The following is a 15,347-nucleotide window of genomic DNA, read 5'->3' on the forward strand; positions in this document are numbered from 1 at the left end:
ATATATATATCTCTATATATATTATTATATTATATATATAAACACACACATATATAAATATATATACATATATATAAACACACACACACACACATATATATCTCTATATATATTATATATATAAACAAACACACACACACACATATATATATATATATATATCTCTATATATATATCCTCTATATAAACACACACACACACACACATATATATATATCTCTATATATATATATTATATATATAAACACTCACACATATATAAATATATATATACATATATATAAACACACACACATATATAAATATATATATACATATATATAAACACACACACACACACACATATATATATATATCTCTATATATATATTATATATATAAACACACACACATATATAAATATATATATACATATATATAAACACACACACACATATATAAATATATATACATATATATATAAACACACACACACACACACACACACACATATATATATATATAAACACACACAAATATATATATCTATGTGTGTGTGTGTGTATGTATATTTATAAACACACACACACATAACTACAAATATATATATATATATATATATATAATATTTTACGGGCTTTTACGTGCCGGGCCTAGCGGGCTTTTACGGGCCGGGCCTAGCGGGCCTTTGGCGGGCCGGGCCTACAGGCCGGGCCGGGTTTTTGCGGGCTTTAGGCGGGCCGGCCCTCGGCCCACCAAGGCGGGCTTTTGCGGGTTTTTTGACGGGCCGGGCCGGGCTAAAAGCCCTCCGGGCCGGCGGGCCTCCATCGGCCCACTTGATCCGTGGGCTTTTTGATGAGGCCTATTCCCTTATACCCAAAACACTCTAAGGAGGTCTTCCCTAATACCCCATTAAGATTTTTTTTTTTGTTTTTAAATTTTTTTAATACCATTTTACCCTCACCCCTTTAAAACTTAGAGAGAAAGAGAGAGAGAGAGAGAAACCATAGGAGACTTTGCTAGAGCCTCGTCACCGGCAGCCGGAATTCGGTCACCGGCCGTAGGATTCCGGTCACCTGATTTTGGTGAAAATCTCACCGGAAAGGTTTTTTTGCCCCCAATAGACATCTATTGCCCCCCAATAGACCTCTATTGCCCCTATTGCCCCCCCAATAGACGTCTATTGCCCCGATAATCTATTTCCCCCCAATAGACGACTATCAGCCATGTATTTCCCTCCAATAGACGACTATTGGGGGGGCAATAGAGGTTTATGAAACATTGCCGGAAGTCTCCAAAGAGGTTGTTGTAGATCTCATATGGGGTCGGAGAGGTTTATTGCCCTCTGAATAAACCTGTGTTGCCCCCCAATAGATGTCTATTGCCCCCTAATACCAATCTATTTATTAAAATTAGACAAATAAAACTTTGATTAAAGAAAAAAAAAACGAGGAGATTACATCAATTCAAAATGTCTAATGCCCCCCAATAGATGTCTATTTCCCCAATAGACGTCTATTGCCTCTCAATAGACATTCAAAACCTTTTTTTTCCCTCTTTTTCTGTCCCATTACTTAAAAAAAAAAAAAAAAAAAGATCGGGCACCTACCTATCTCTCTCACCTTCAACTGTAAGCAACCGTCTGCAGGTTTACTACCAAAGTGATCGTAGCACCTTCTACTGCTCGAACCATCGGCCTGAACACCTGCGCCGACGAGACTGCAAGCGGAGGTCGAGCTCGTGCGCCAAATCTCGCCGGAGATGAGCTCCGGTTTTGATTTCGCTGGAGAGGCGGTTACCGGCGACATTGAGAATCTGTAGACCTTGTGGTGGAGCTTGGCCTGAAAGTCCTTCCAGAGGCCGAGCATCATCGACGGAGCTTGGGAGTTCTTCTTCGCGTAGCGACGATGCTTGGAATCGGAGATGGCGAACCACAACTCTTCGAGCTCATAATTCCGGAGGCCCATCAAACTCGCCGAGTTTCTGTTTCTACCGTCGATGAATCTTCCGGCGTCGTCTTTCTGAGCAGAGAGAGAAAGAGATCGGAGAGAGAGAGAGTGACAAATGTAATTAATTAATTACTTTAAGGGTAAAATAGTCATTTTACTTTAAATAGGGTAGGTGGGAATAAAAATCTCTTGTTGGGGTAAGTGGGATAACTTTGGCTCATTTTTGGGCTTTTGGTCAAGGACCTTTTTTTCTATTTTATTTTTTTATTTGTTTTAAACTTTCTTAATTTATTACACATTTCAAATCCTAAATGGATACAACCAAACAACAGAAATTGCAATTAATAGAATTTTAGATTGATGGAGTAGTTAAAGATTTCATCATTTATAAATTCCTATGAATTTCATAATTTTCTCATCCAAATGCACCCTTAGAGTTGCTCTTAATGCACCAGTGGGTCAAAATTGTGTATTGGGCCTGATTTGGTCCTTTGCTAAATGATGGATCCCGTCTTGTTAAAAAAAACCTCAGTAAACCAAAGTCACGTGCGCATCACATGATCTTAAACCCTGAGACTCCTTTCCGTTATAGGGTCTTGATTTCCCGGGCAAAAACCCAATCAACAACCCAGAGCGATTATGGTCACCAAGCTCTTCCTCCTCAGACCTCACTCTCTTCCCCTCTTCACTCTCCCCTCTAAATTCCTCTTCCCCAAACTACCCTCGCTCACCAAAAGATTCCCCATCCTCTCCCTCTCCTTCTCCACCACTACCCACCCCCAATTTCCAGACCCAGACCTCTCCTATGGACCCTCCCTCCACAAGGGCACCAAGCCCCCAACCCCCATTTCCGACTTCACCGACCAACCAATCGAACAAGACGAGGAGGAAAACCTAATCGACGAAGAAAGCTTCAGTAGGGTTTTCAACATCGCCGCCCTCCGAGTCCCCGCAAAAGACTGTTTTGCCCTCGAGAGCCGCCTCCGGGGCCACCTGCTGAACTGGCCTCGCGTCCGCAACATCGGCCGAGTCCCCGGCGATGAAGTCGAAGACGACCTCGCCGAGCTCCTCGCTAATAATAGTAATCAAAGCAACGAAGAAGAAGACCAAAACGGCGTCGTTTCGCTGAACCGCCGCGTGTACGGGAAATCCGACGGCGACGGCGAGCCGCTGAGTGCGGTGCTGTACAGAGAGAAGCTGGCGAAGACGTTCGACTCGCGCGGGTATGTGAATTTTCGGAACCTGGCGAAGATGTCGAGGCCGAACCAGAAGAAGAGGAGGGTGACGGAGGAAGATAACGGCGGTGAAGGGAGGAAGAGGAACCGGAAGGGTGAGTTTTCGGTGCTGGAGGTTGTGGAGGATGAAGAAGAAGGAGAGGACTTGAAGGGTTTGCTGGGGGATGAGTTTCAGGGGAGGAAGAGATGGAGGGGTTCGACGCGGTTGTTGCTCTTGGATGAACGGTATGGGGATAAAGGCGTGGAGGAGTTGCCTCAGGCAATCCAGGTTTGTTTCATTGACAGTTTGTTTGCATTAGGGTTTAGGGTTTAGGTACCAAATTGTAGTTTTTGTTGCAATGTAGCTGAATAATACTACATTTTTGGTAGGCTTTGCATAATGGGACTGACTCTTGGATAGAGGTCAGTTGCATATGGAAGTGTTTAAGTTCATTTTCCTTTTCTTGATTGTTGCAAGATACTATTTGCTAAACTTGAAAGGTGCTGGTCTCTTTGAGAGAGAGTGAGAGATTATGCTACCTATGTCTTATTAATGCTGTTTTTTCTTTTTGGTATTAGAGCAATATACTCTGAAAGTACTAATGTAAAATGAGTTTTGGGCTTTGGTGCATCACTGCCATCATATGACGTTTTTCATTCAACATCTTATATTTCATTGGTTTGTGACACCATGATTCAGTGATGTGATGTTCGTTTCATATTCTTTACAGGCTGTGATGAAGGAAAATGCCTCGAAAAGCATGGGGCCTGCTATTGAGCTTGTGAGATGCAGACTGACTCTTTTGTATGATTACTGGCAGATGAATGAGGTATTTCAAACAAGGATATCTTAGGTGTGTTTATTTAGTCCACCCTATTCTTATCTTGCCATTTTCATTTTGTTCTTCAAAATTTTGAAACCTTTCTTCCATCTCATGTGGTACATTGTCATTCATCTATCCAGCAAACCAAGTCTAACTCTGAAAACAGATTAAAAAGATCTCATAGCCAATTTGTTTCTTCACTTGAAGGACTCGTTGTGACTTTTCAATCATGCACTGGTTATTTTTGGCTTTTTGTTGAAGGAATATGTTTTATCAGTTAAACATGTACATTTAATAAGCTTGAATCCAAGGACCTGCTGAATGGTTATAATATCCATGGTTATAACTGTTGTGACAGATATTGGAGGCTTTGCTCCCCGAAGGTATGATTGTTCCTTCGGCCTTTGAAACTGTCGGCCATATTGCACACCTAAACCTGAGAGATGAACATTTACCTTACAGAAAGTTTATAGCTAAGGTACTCATTCTAGAATATAATTATAATGTCCATTTCAGCAATCTGCTGCACAACAGCTGTATCAATTAATAAGCAACAAAAATTATGTTCTATTTACAGGTGATTCTTGATAAAAATAAGCCAAAGATTCAGACAGTTGTAAATAAAATCGATGCCATTCAAAATGACTATAGAACAATGCAGCTTGAAGTTTTAGCTGGGAATCATTCGCTTGTGACAAAAGTAGTTGAGAATGGTTTGCGATTTCAGGTTGACCTAGCAACAGTGTAAGTTCCTTAGCAAATGGTTCGAATTCTTCTTTTTAAAAGTTTCTGTGAGGAATTTTCTGGTTATTTTGATACTAAACATTTCTCTTGACCTTCATGTCTCTTTACTTTATTCTTTTCGTAGTAATTCAGTGTCCATGGACATTGTCATGATAATTGGGTCATGATGTTATCACCACCAAATGAGCTCTGAGCTGTTGATTGAGATTCTACACCAAAGTTGTTTTGTTTCAGATTCTAGGGGCAGAGTTTTACTTGGTAGTTGGAGTGTGTGTGTGTGTGCATATTTATAGAGATCTCATGGAATTCACAATTGTCGACAAAAGGAGGATCCCCTGTTTTAGATTTGGCGTGTAGTGGTTTCTGGTTTGCCCTGATGTTTTACAGAGGACTTGTCTTTTTTGTTTGTCTGTGTTTTTGGTTTCTTATGAGAAAGACAAAGCTGTTGTATATTAAAATAAATGGCTCGTCAAGATCACATTCTTATGTTCTTTACTGCAGGTACTGGAATTCCAGACTTGCGACAGAAAGACAAAGGCTATTGAACAGCTTTACCCGCAATGATGTTGTGTGTATGTGTTCATCTTGGCCTGATTATACATATGTTTACAGTTACTCATTTGCTGTATCTTTGAAACATAAAGAAAACATAAGAAAAAATGAAAAATGCTCTACCTGAGACATAGTTCCCTACAGGGGATAATACTCTAATCATTATCTAGAGCTGTACATTTGAGTCAGATTGTAATATCCTGTGATAATTAGGGCAATATTATCACAGAGATTGAATTTGCTTCCTCATCTCCTACAATTTTAAAGCATCAATTTAAGCTGCTTAGTTTCATGCAGTCATATTTCTTTGCTATTGACAGGTGATGTTTTCTCTGGAGTTGGTCCAATAGCTATCTCTGCAGCAAAGATTGTAAAACGAGTTTATGCCAATGATTTGAATCCCCATGCTGTTGAATATCTGCAAAGAAATAGTGGTATCAACAAACTCGATAGGAAGATTAAGGTATGAAAGATTTCACTGCAGTAATATATAATCACAATGCTTTTTGTTTTTGATTGAGTGAGGAATCATGGGAATTGAGAAGTAGAATACTACATGACAGTTATTTCTTTGGAAGAGAGATTAGGTGAATATCAAAGCACAGCATGTGCTTGATCTATCAAACAATCATGTATTTCTTCTCAGACGATTTTTAGCTTGATTAGTGAAGAAAGAGTTATTAACTTAATAACCCTATTTGTATTGTGAAAAAAAAAAATGATTCTATTGTGAAAGTTTAGTAAAGTTCTCCTTTGTTGCTAAGATTATAAGCTGCTATGAATTAGTTGTGGTTGATGAAAAGCAAAATAACAAACCCTTACAGTCATAATCTTTCTTAACATTACATTTCCGGAGTTAGCTTAACTATTATCTGTACGAAATTGTTTCACACTTTCTTTTCCTTGGAGTGTTCCTTCTTTTTATTTTTTATCTTTTTTGTAGATCTCCCTGAATCAAATTAATCTTCTTCATAATTATATTCCTGTGATTTAAGGGGTGACTGAAGCAATGGTGGTAGACAACATAGGCAGTAGCATTCCTATATCCCATACCTTCAGTCAATAGTAACTGTTTTTCCTTTGCAGTTTTCCAACGGATGTTTTATATGAACAAGGAAATGGTTTGCTTCATATTAATTATCTGTTTACTATGGACTAGGTCTTTAATATGGATGGAAGGAGGTTCATTAGCGCCATGTTTGCAAGTGATAAAGCTAAATCCATTACACAAGTGGTGATGAATTTGCCAAAGGACGCTGCAGAGTATCTAGGTGATTTGGACTTCTATACTTTTGCTTAAAACTAAATTCATGCATTAATTATTGGTTTGAGGAATGCTCATTTATACTTGATCAACGTGTAATAAATATTTTTTCTTATCAATTAAATTTACAATAGGGCTTTTTTATGGTTAATTTAGTGATACAGGTAAACTCGGTAATCATATAATATTATAGTGTTCACCTGGTTTTTCGGGGATTGAACACATTTGGGCAAGTTGGGTTAATCTGTTAGCGTTCATTAGACTCTGTTTTTGCCTCATTTAGAGAACCCTTTTTCTAGAACATAGGGAAGGGATAAATGAGTTGATGACAGCTATTTTCCTGCACTATGTGAAAGAGTAGTGAAGACCTGTAAAATCAATTGGTTTCTAAAGTTGTTAAAGTCACAGTCTGATTGCTACTGCATTACTTAAACTAATTATTTCTGATTTTGTCTAAATGCACAGATGCATTTCGGGGAATTTTAAGAGATAGATCCAAGGATGAAGAATTTAGCTTGCCAATGATCCATGTTTATGGATTCTCCAAAGCTGAAGATCCGGAGTTTGACTTCCATCAGGTACGGTGCTGAATGCGCTCACATGTCTGTATTTCAGGCTTTATTTATACCTTTCATCAGTTTTTCATCCCTTCGTTTTGTAAATCAATGCAGAGAATAAGAATCGCACTGTCAGAAGTGGCAGTTGATGTAGAAATGCGTAGGGTTCGCCTTGTTGCACCAGGGAAATGGATGTTATGTGCATCATTTATCCTCCCAAAGAGTGTAGCTTTTTCAAAACCAGTGGATGTATAAATAGGTTGAGCTGAGGTTCGTGAAACCCATATCCTCTAGTATTGTACATAAATTAGATAGATCATAGATTGTATATGGTTCTGTAGTCAGCTTAAGCAAAATTGCTTTTAGCATCCATAACCGTACCATTTTGAAATTATAACGTATCAAAATTCACTTCCATTTTCCTGTTTATCCCCCGAGTTCTAGCTATGGGTGCAACCAAGCCCCGTTGGCATCTCCTATTCCCTCTATCGAGAATTCCACTTAAAATGCCCTTAATAAATTAGGAACTTGATATTCACTCTCCGTCTTCTCTTCATCATTAAGACACAAAAGTAGGTTTGAATAGTATTTTGAAGAGAAAAAGGTGTGTGAATATCATTACCCACTAATTATTTTGATACGTTGCATGCTTATTGTCCAACTATCTGTCGCAAATCTGTTGCAAATAAGCGACTAGCTCTCGAGTGATACCAGAATAATTTCAAGCACCTGGTGTTGTGATATTAAATCATAGAGGGTATAAAAGTATATATATGTAGGTTGAAAATCAACTTGGGAGCCAAAGATCCGATATTCCCGATATTTTTCTTAATTCCCCATTTTGGTTCACCAAGACAAAACAATAGTCTTTTTTTTTTTTTTTTTTTTTTTGAGAAGAAACAAAACTGTAGTCCTACTCGGTTTGACCTAACCTCTTGTAGATCCTTAAAACGAAGAGTTTAAACTCTATGAAACTACTCAAATTTCTGTAATTTGACTTTATCTGAAATTTCTTTTTCTCGATATTTTAATTGATACCCGAAACTTTCATCAAAATTGTTAAAGTGGTTTAAACTTGTGATCCTTGCTTAAAACCTAGATAAAAAGTTAAAATAAAAAAATCCGAGCACATTCAAACACAAAAGATTGAAGGAAAAAAAGGGTAAATTCCTCCTATGGTACCTGAAGTATTGCTACTTGGACAGTTTGATACCTGATGTATTAAAGGGGACAGTTTGGTACCTGAAGTTAGACTCTGTTTGACACTTTGGTACTTCTGTTAAATGTAAGGATAAAATTGACATTTAGAATATATGTATAAAAACATAATAAAAAAACATGAGTTTGTGGGTTGATTGTCGTTCTTTATAATTTTATAGGTATGAATTAATGGTTATGAGTTATGTTGAAGGTGAAATGTTCGAATTTTATGTTTAAGAAATATAATAATCAGATATTTTTTTGGTACTATTTTCTATGAATCCACTGATTTTTCCTCCAAAATTTGGATTTTTCCTCCTCTTCATAAACACAATGCGATGATATTATTTGGTATTATTTTAGGTCTTCATCATTTTTTGGGTCATTTAGGAGAAAATAAAAATGAATTAATACTTTTGGGTTATGTTAAAGTTGACATAATTGAATTTTATGTTTAAAAAAATTTAGTTGTACAAGACTAGTTTCAATGGAGTAGTCTCATGGGTGTTCACTATATGATTACTATATTTCTTGAACATAAAATTCGAATATTTCACCTTCAACATAACCCATAAGCATTAATTCATACCTATAAAATTATGAAAAAAATCAACCCACAAACTCTTTTTTTTTTATTATGTTTTTATACATATATTCTAAATGTCAATTTTATCCTTACATTTAACAGAAAAATTAACAGAAGTACCAAAGTATCAAACGGAGTCTAACTTCAAGTATCAAACTGTCCAAGTAGCAATACCTCAGGTACCATAGGAGGAATTTACCTGAAAAAAAAAAACGAAATTGTAAATGAAAATGGGCCGTGGCACACAATCTGAAGAGACAGCCCAAAGTCCAAGCTCACAAAAAAGAGAACAAGGAATTAAAAGGAAAGAGAAAAGAAACATCTGTCATTCGGAGTAGAAAATCAGCATATACCCCTTTCTCCACTCGCAGTCGCATCACCGTTTCTGCGTTTAGAAACCAAAAACCTCTCTCTCTCTCTTTCTTTCTCCTCTATTCTCAACCTTCACCTGTCCACCATTTCTCCCGTCAACTCTCCCAAACTCTCTGAACCAAAAACCCTCCGCAAATGAATCACCCACAACCCCAAGACCCCGCCGACCCCCAACTCCCCCAAATCAGAATCCACCACCCCAACTCTCCCCGCCACCACTCCTCCCCCGCCGGCGCCACCCCCACCCCCACCGCCGGCGCCCGCCGCAAGCTCGGCGTCGCCGTCGACCTCTCCGACGAGAGCGCCTACGCCGTCCGCTGGGCGGTCGATCACTACATCCGCCCCGGCGACGCCGTCATCCTCCTCCACGTCAGCCCTACCTCCGTACTCTTCGGCGCCGATTGGGGCTCCACCGACCTCTCCCTCGCCGCCAACGACGAGCTTGTCGACCCCTCCCACGACGTCCACAACCACCACTCCAAGCAGAACCTCGAGCACGATTTCGATGCCTTCACCGCCGCCAAGGCCGGCGATCTCGCTCGCCCCTTGAAGGAGGCTCAGATTCCCTACAAGATCCACATCGTCAAGGACCACGATATGAAGGAGCGGCTGTGCCTGGAGGTCGAGAGGTTAGGGCTCAGTGCGGTCATCATGGGGAGCCGAGGCTTCGGGGCGGTGAAGCGTGGCAGTGATGGTAGGCTTGGCAGTGTGAGCGATTATTGTGTGCATCACTGTGTTTGTCCTGTTGTAGTTGTACGCTATCCTGAGGATAAGGATGATGACAATGGTGGCGGAGCTCCTGCCGCTGCGGCTGTGGTTGCCGTTAAGGAGGATGAGGAGGAAGAGGCTGTGATTAAGCCCATCCCCGCCGAGAAAGAGCATCTTAAAGGTGAGGGATTGTGACACTAATTGGTGGTTTAATTTGTGCACACTGGACTTGTTTTTGTATAGCATATGTGAATTGTGATACGATTTTCTATTCATTTTGGTTATAAATTGGTGTTTCATTAGCTTGTCTGTGTAAATCTTTTGATAGATCCTGATGACAACTGTCATTTCAGCGATCACTATGAAAGTTATAGTGGCTCATTTGATTTGATTAAGTTTGGATGTAGCTGAATGGAACTCCTCATCGTCCTTTGCTTGCAATGTGTGCTGAACTGTATAAGTTTATTTTATCGTATAAGTTTTCAGAGCAAGTTTGATTATGCAAATTTTGATCTTGGCAATGTTAATAGTTCATAACTATTCTCTGAAAGCATCATGAAGTTCTTTTATTTAGAAAAGTTGGATGCATGGACCTTTTTCTTTCCTCGAACAATCCTTCATTAAGATCAAGATGTGCACGGGTTCTAGGAAATGTTAAAATAATTATGCATTAGTTTCTGGCTGTTGAGCTTTTTTAATAACTTTTCTATGAAAGAAAAAAGTGTTGTCCAAGTTATGCCTTTACTAGTTGTGTGGCTAGGTTTCGGCAAAAGCTGGACTGCCTTTTCTCCCATTAAGTGGCAGAGTAACTTTCCATGCCAAATGGTATACCATTCACAAATTTTTGCTTAAGAAATTGATCAGCAGTCATCTTATTTTGCTATTCCTGGACATCTCCTTTCCTATCCCATGGCTCCCAAAAGTAGATGTAAGTTGTATAAGGTAAGTTGTAAGTTGAGAAGGTTAAGAGGATGTCTATTCTTATTCCACTAGTCTGCTGCTGTTAGATTTGCCCCACTCTACTAGATACCCCTTCCTGGTTGTTTTTAAATTAAACAGCTTCCATAAGGGACCTAAGTAGGATTCATTTATCAATGCATGGTGAACAACAAATAACCTTATCTAGTTTCTGGGTAGCTGTGTATTTAGGAGTATAATTATCATTAGCATCCATTACTGCTTCTGGTTCCTAACCAGAACAGGAGATTTTGTTTCATCTAGTTGAAACTGATATGACTACATACTTCGGATCAAGTCTTCATCTAATATTATATTCTAGAAGGAAATTATAAAACTTACCATGTTTTCTCAAACTTCTCATTCTCATTAGGGCCTTATCCTTTAGCTTTTCCGTAAAGAACATTTTGAAGCTATTTTTGTATGACCACTGAATGAATATTAGGTGCCCTACCAAATCATGTTTTCACAGTGTCTATGTTAGAATACGAAGAATAAAATCTAGATACAATTGTTCTGTACTTGTTGATCAAGCAATGTATTACGAGTCTATGACACTGCCATATCTACTTAGATTCGTTTCAAATTGCAAAAGTTTTGATTACATTTGGCATGTATCATCAGTTATGGCCTATATGTAAATGTGAAATTTACGTAATAATATGCGTAATCTTAAATAAAAAAACAGATATTTAGTTTCAAAATTGACAAGGGAACTCTGCATAGTATCAGATAAAAAGCTTGTTTCTCAACTCTTTTGGCATGTTTCCTTGGCCTGCCTTGAAATTTAATTATAAGGTGATTTGAGCTATGAACTTTTATACTGTTCTATAAGAGCATATGTTTAGGATGGGTTGCACATGCATGATGTTAATGGTTGTTTGTCTTGTGGCAGATGCTTAGTAGGTCTTCCAAGTAATAGTTTGATCTTCCCAAGTAAAGGTATGTCCTTTTTTCTTGGTTCCCAAAAGTCTTTGTTTTGGCTCTTAAATTGTTGATGTTATTTTTGGCTCTTGAATCAATACCTCAGAGATAAGACTCATGATCACATGAAATTATAGCATTGTACCTTTTCTATCCAATTATATCTCTGGGAGTTTCATCTTCTCTTGCCTACTGGTTTAATTTTTCACCAATAAACGGTTTTATTTCTTTAGTTGGTTAGAATTTGAATGAGTCAGCTGGTTTTATATAATGCAGTTTGTGTAGATGTCTGAGTCAACTGGGATTGGATTCAACTGGATTAGCTGACATGTAGAGGAGTTAGTCCAGATTGGTGCTGCTAGCCTGCTCTTTCTCGTCCCACCCGTCCTCACCAACTGCTTTTTCGTCTGCTGTAGTAACTCTGGGAGGATTGGAGTTGATATTTGTATGGTTAATGAATGAGGTTTCTGGAATTCAGGCGTTTGAAACTCTGTTTGACTGCTGTATGTGTGACCATACTCGTTTTTAATTTCAAGGATGTGCTTTGTTGTTGTTGCCAGTAATGCACATGTTATCGTGAATCTGCATTCTTATACATGGATTTCTGGACAAACCCAAATTGCCCCTATTACTATCTTTGAATGTTCATGTGTAAACTAGATTAGCTTTTGGGACTTTTTCAGTCTATCCCTTTTGTTTTTCTTGTGGTGGTTTGCTACCCAACTTTCTCGTGACCCGAGTGTTTAGGAGTTTGTTTAGTACAACTTTCGAATTTCGAAATGAACAAACTAGGACAAAAATGACAAATACACCTCATCGGGTTAAGTTTCTTTTACACTAATACCCTGTTTAGTTACAAGTCGTGTTATAGAACTCGGCCTTTTGTTTTTCTTTTCGTCTTCTATGCCAGAAGCGGTGTATATATCCTCAAGGGTTTGTTTTTGTATACAAAGTTCATGCACCTTCTGAAGCGATCAACATCATTTTATCCCTATATTCAAAGTTTCAAACCTTGTGATGGCAACAGGATAGGATTTTGTTCGTTAGTGAACTCATTTGCATGTGGCTTTGTCTTCGTAGTCAATATTAATATGGCCTAATGTCGGTGAACGCGGATTGGATCAGACGGAGTCAAGTCCTAACAACCCAGGATTATACCCTCTCATATTTATAGAAATAGCTTTCAGATTATGGGCCGAGTCCACCTTTGTATTAGGTATTTTAATTCATGATAGACCAATGTCAAACGTTTTAGATGGAGATGGTGTATAGCTTTAAATTATCATAAGAAAAAGATAGCAACTAGACGACTAGTCACCATTAAAAACAACTAAATGGAGTAAATGAGAACGCAATTTAAGTCAAAAGCTTAATCCAGACCCAAAAAACAAAAGCACTTCTATTAACACCATTCCATATTCAATTTACAGTTATTGATGAGCATCTGATTTTGCTTATATAAGTTATAAAATTTCAAAATTCCGTTCATGAAAGAAGTGTAATTAATATCAGCACCATTCAATATTCAATTTATAGCACTGTTATCCCAGCCGCTACACGCAGACATTCAACCAAGAAAAATGGGTTAGGCTAATATAACGCAAACCAGCACCACTATAATTCTCAGATGCCAACATTAAAGTTTGACCTAACTTTGATCTTCACATTATTTTATAAGTAAAATCTCCCGCATACTCTCAGCATCATACGAAACTATGACCAAGACACCATGAAAGGAGGAGGAACGAAAGTTGTATCTCAGCTAAAATTACAATAATATTCTTCAAATGTACAGAACCATCTAACTAAAAGCCGTCGAAAGCTTTTGACAACAAAGAGAAATAAAGCATGTTTTGTTCATATGAACGAAAGGGTTAACTGAAAAAATATGTGGTTTATAGACAACATCAACAGCAAAGAATAAAGAAGAAGAGAAAACAGCTAACAACAACAAAGCGATTTGGTACCAAAAGGTTCTACGTATGTGTGTTTAGAAATTTAAGTTGGAACTAATATCAATGGCTGCTCTCATCTCTACTGAGTTTGCAAATCCTAAGAACCGCGGTGGACGCATTACCAGCGCCGTTGATCACTTCCTTTTCCAGCTTCTGAATTGAGCTCATGATCGCCGTTGCTCTCCACTCCGATTCACCGCCATCATCTCCGTCACCATTCTTCTCTTCACCCACTTTCGGCCTTTTCAACGGTCTCATTGAACCACCAAACGACGACGTCCCATCAAACCCTACCTCATCCTGCATAATTAATTAATTTAATTTGAAACTTTAGTTTCTGCACAAAATGTTACAAATCAAACGAAAAGAAAAAAGGAAAAAAAAAAAGAAACACGAAGAATTAAGATGATTCATACATCAGAATAATCCACATCTACATTCTCTCGCAGTCGCTTCGACACCGAAATCTCGGCTTCACTATCCGAACCGCTCACTGCTGGTGGACGCTGTGCCGGTGAGTAAGAACAGCATGACCATGGAACCACCTGGTTCTCATCCTCTTCCTCCTCATCCTCAACGTCATCATCTTCTTCATCTTCATCATCATAATAATCTTCTTCTTCTTCTTCATTCTCTGCTTCGCTTTCTTGCTCCTCGTTCAGGTCAATCTTTCTACAGCTTCCAACGCAACTCTGGCAGACCGACACCGTCGGCGTCAGCTTGGCTCCGCAACTCGTCCACGGCGTCTGCGACTGGCACACATGGCAGAGAAGAACTCTCGGATGCTTCGCCACCAGAAAGTTAGCTCCGTGAACTTTCTCGTCGCAGTCCCAGCATAAACTCGCGCGGTCCGCCTCGCAGTACATCCGAGCTCTCACTCCACACAGCTCGCACTCTTTCATCTTCGCCTAGCTTTCTCTCCCAGTCTCGCACACCACGAATATATATGGAGCTAGCTCTCTCTTACGCACTGGATTTACGCAAATAACCCTCTCGGCTCCGCAGGTTGCTTAGAAGGTGGCAGGGACACTTCCGTCAATTTAGAACAGCTGAGAGAAAATGGCAAAAATATCTCTTCGGCAGCCTCATATCTTTTATACCCTGCTCTGAGGTCCGCGTCCTACAATCCACTTCCTCCAATAACTTACAGATACGTCATGTGCCTGTCACGTGACTCTGAGTTTCTACCTCGTGGTGGCGAGATGCGGTGGTCTCTGACAGTGAAATACGGGAATACGCGAAACAGAGGATTTGAAAAACCAGCCACTACAAAACCAGGATCTGCCCGGAGCGCGACACGTGTCTCTTCGTTTATGGGAGAGGGGAAAATATATTTTATTATTTTGTGGATCCTGTAAGGACGGGGCATGCTTGGATTCGAGCCTTGTCCTACGTGGAGGGTTTTGGGCCACAAGGGATTCGTGGCCACGTGACTCGCAGGTGGGTTTCGTCGAAGGGTCTTGCTTTGGTGGGACTGGACCTACGGGAAGAGATTATGATCCCTGCCCTGGCTTTCGGCTAGCAATGAGTAGAGTAATAAGAATTCTTTGCCTAATCTTTTA

General features: G+C 39.2%; 3 protein-coding genes across 4 annotated transcripts; 2 read left to right on the top strand and 1 right to left on the bottom strand.

The window, feature by feature from the left end:
- Positions 1 to 2,523: 2,523 nt before the first annotated feature.
- Positions 2,524 to 7,512, top strand: LOC112202731 (tRNA (guanine(37)-N1)-methyltransferase 1). The gene is made up of 9 exons (XM_024343736.2): positions 2,524 to 3,431; positions 3,874 to 3,972; positions 4,325 to 4,444; positions 4,544 to 4,710; positions 5,212 to 5,282; positions 5,583 to 5,725; positions 6,422 to 6,533; positions 6,992 to 7,104; positions 7,198 to 7,512. Exons 1-9 carry the CDS (start codon positions 2,568 to 2,570, stop codon positions 7,336 to 7,338), a joined length of 1,830 nt encoding a protein of 609 aa, XP_024199504.1. The 5' UTR covers positions 2,524 to 2,567; the 3' UTR covers positions 7,339 to 7,512.
- A 1,689-nt stretch (positions 7,513 to 9,201) lies between these two features.
- On the top strand, positions 9,202 to 12,468 carry LOC112202732 (universal stress protein PHOS32). Of its 2 annotated transcripts, none has more exons than XM_024343738.2 (3): positions 9,202 to 10,130; positions 11,802 to 11,848; positions 12,116 to 12,468. In XM_024343738.2, the coding sequence occupies exons 1-2, from the start codon at positions 9,377 to 9,379 to the stop codon at positions 11,807 to 11,809; spliced, it is 762 nt and encodes a 253-aa protein (XP_024199506.1). In that variant the 5' UTR covers positions 9,202 to 9,376; the 3' UTR covers positions 11,810 to 11,848; positions 12,116 to 12,468. The 2 variants fall into 2 exon arrangements, with proteins under 2 accessions (XP_024199506.1, XP_024199505.1); XM_024343737.2 differs by having other exon boundaries at positions 9,204 to 10,130; positions 12,107 to 12,466.
- Positions 12,469 to 13,586: 1,118 nt separating this feature from the next.
- On the bottom strand, positions 13,587 to 14,802 carry LOC112165328 (zinc finger protein CONSTANS-LIKE 4). Its single transcript, XM_024301822.2, has 2 exons — positions 14,202 to 14,802; positions 13,587 to 14,085 (listed from the first exon to the last, which is right to left on the bottom strand). The coding sequence occupies exons 1-2, from the start codon at positions 14,685 to 14,687 to the stop codon at positions 13,846 to 13,848; spliced, it is 726 nt and encodes a 241-aa protein (XP_024157590.1). The 5' UTR covers positions 14,688 to 14,802; the 3' UTR covers positions 13,587 to 13,845.
- Between the last annotated feature and the right edge of the window lie 545 nt (positions 14,803 to 15,347).

This window comes from Rosa chinensis, chromosome 5, assembly GCF_002994745.2.
Source record: "Rosa chinensis cultivar Old Blush chromosome 5, RchiOBHm-V2, whole genome shotgun sequence".
NCBI lineage: Eukaryota > Viridiplantae > Streptophyta > Magnoliopsida > Rosales > Rosaceae > Rosa > Rosa chinensis.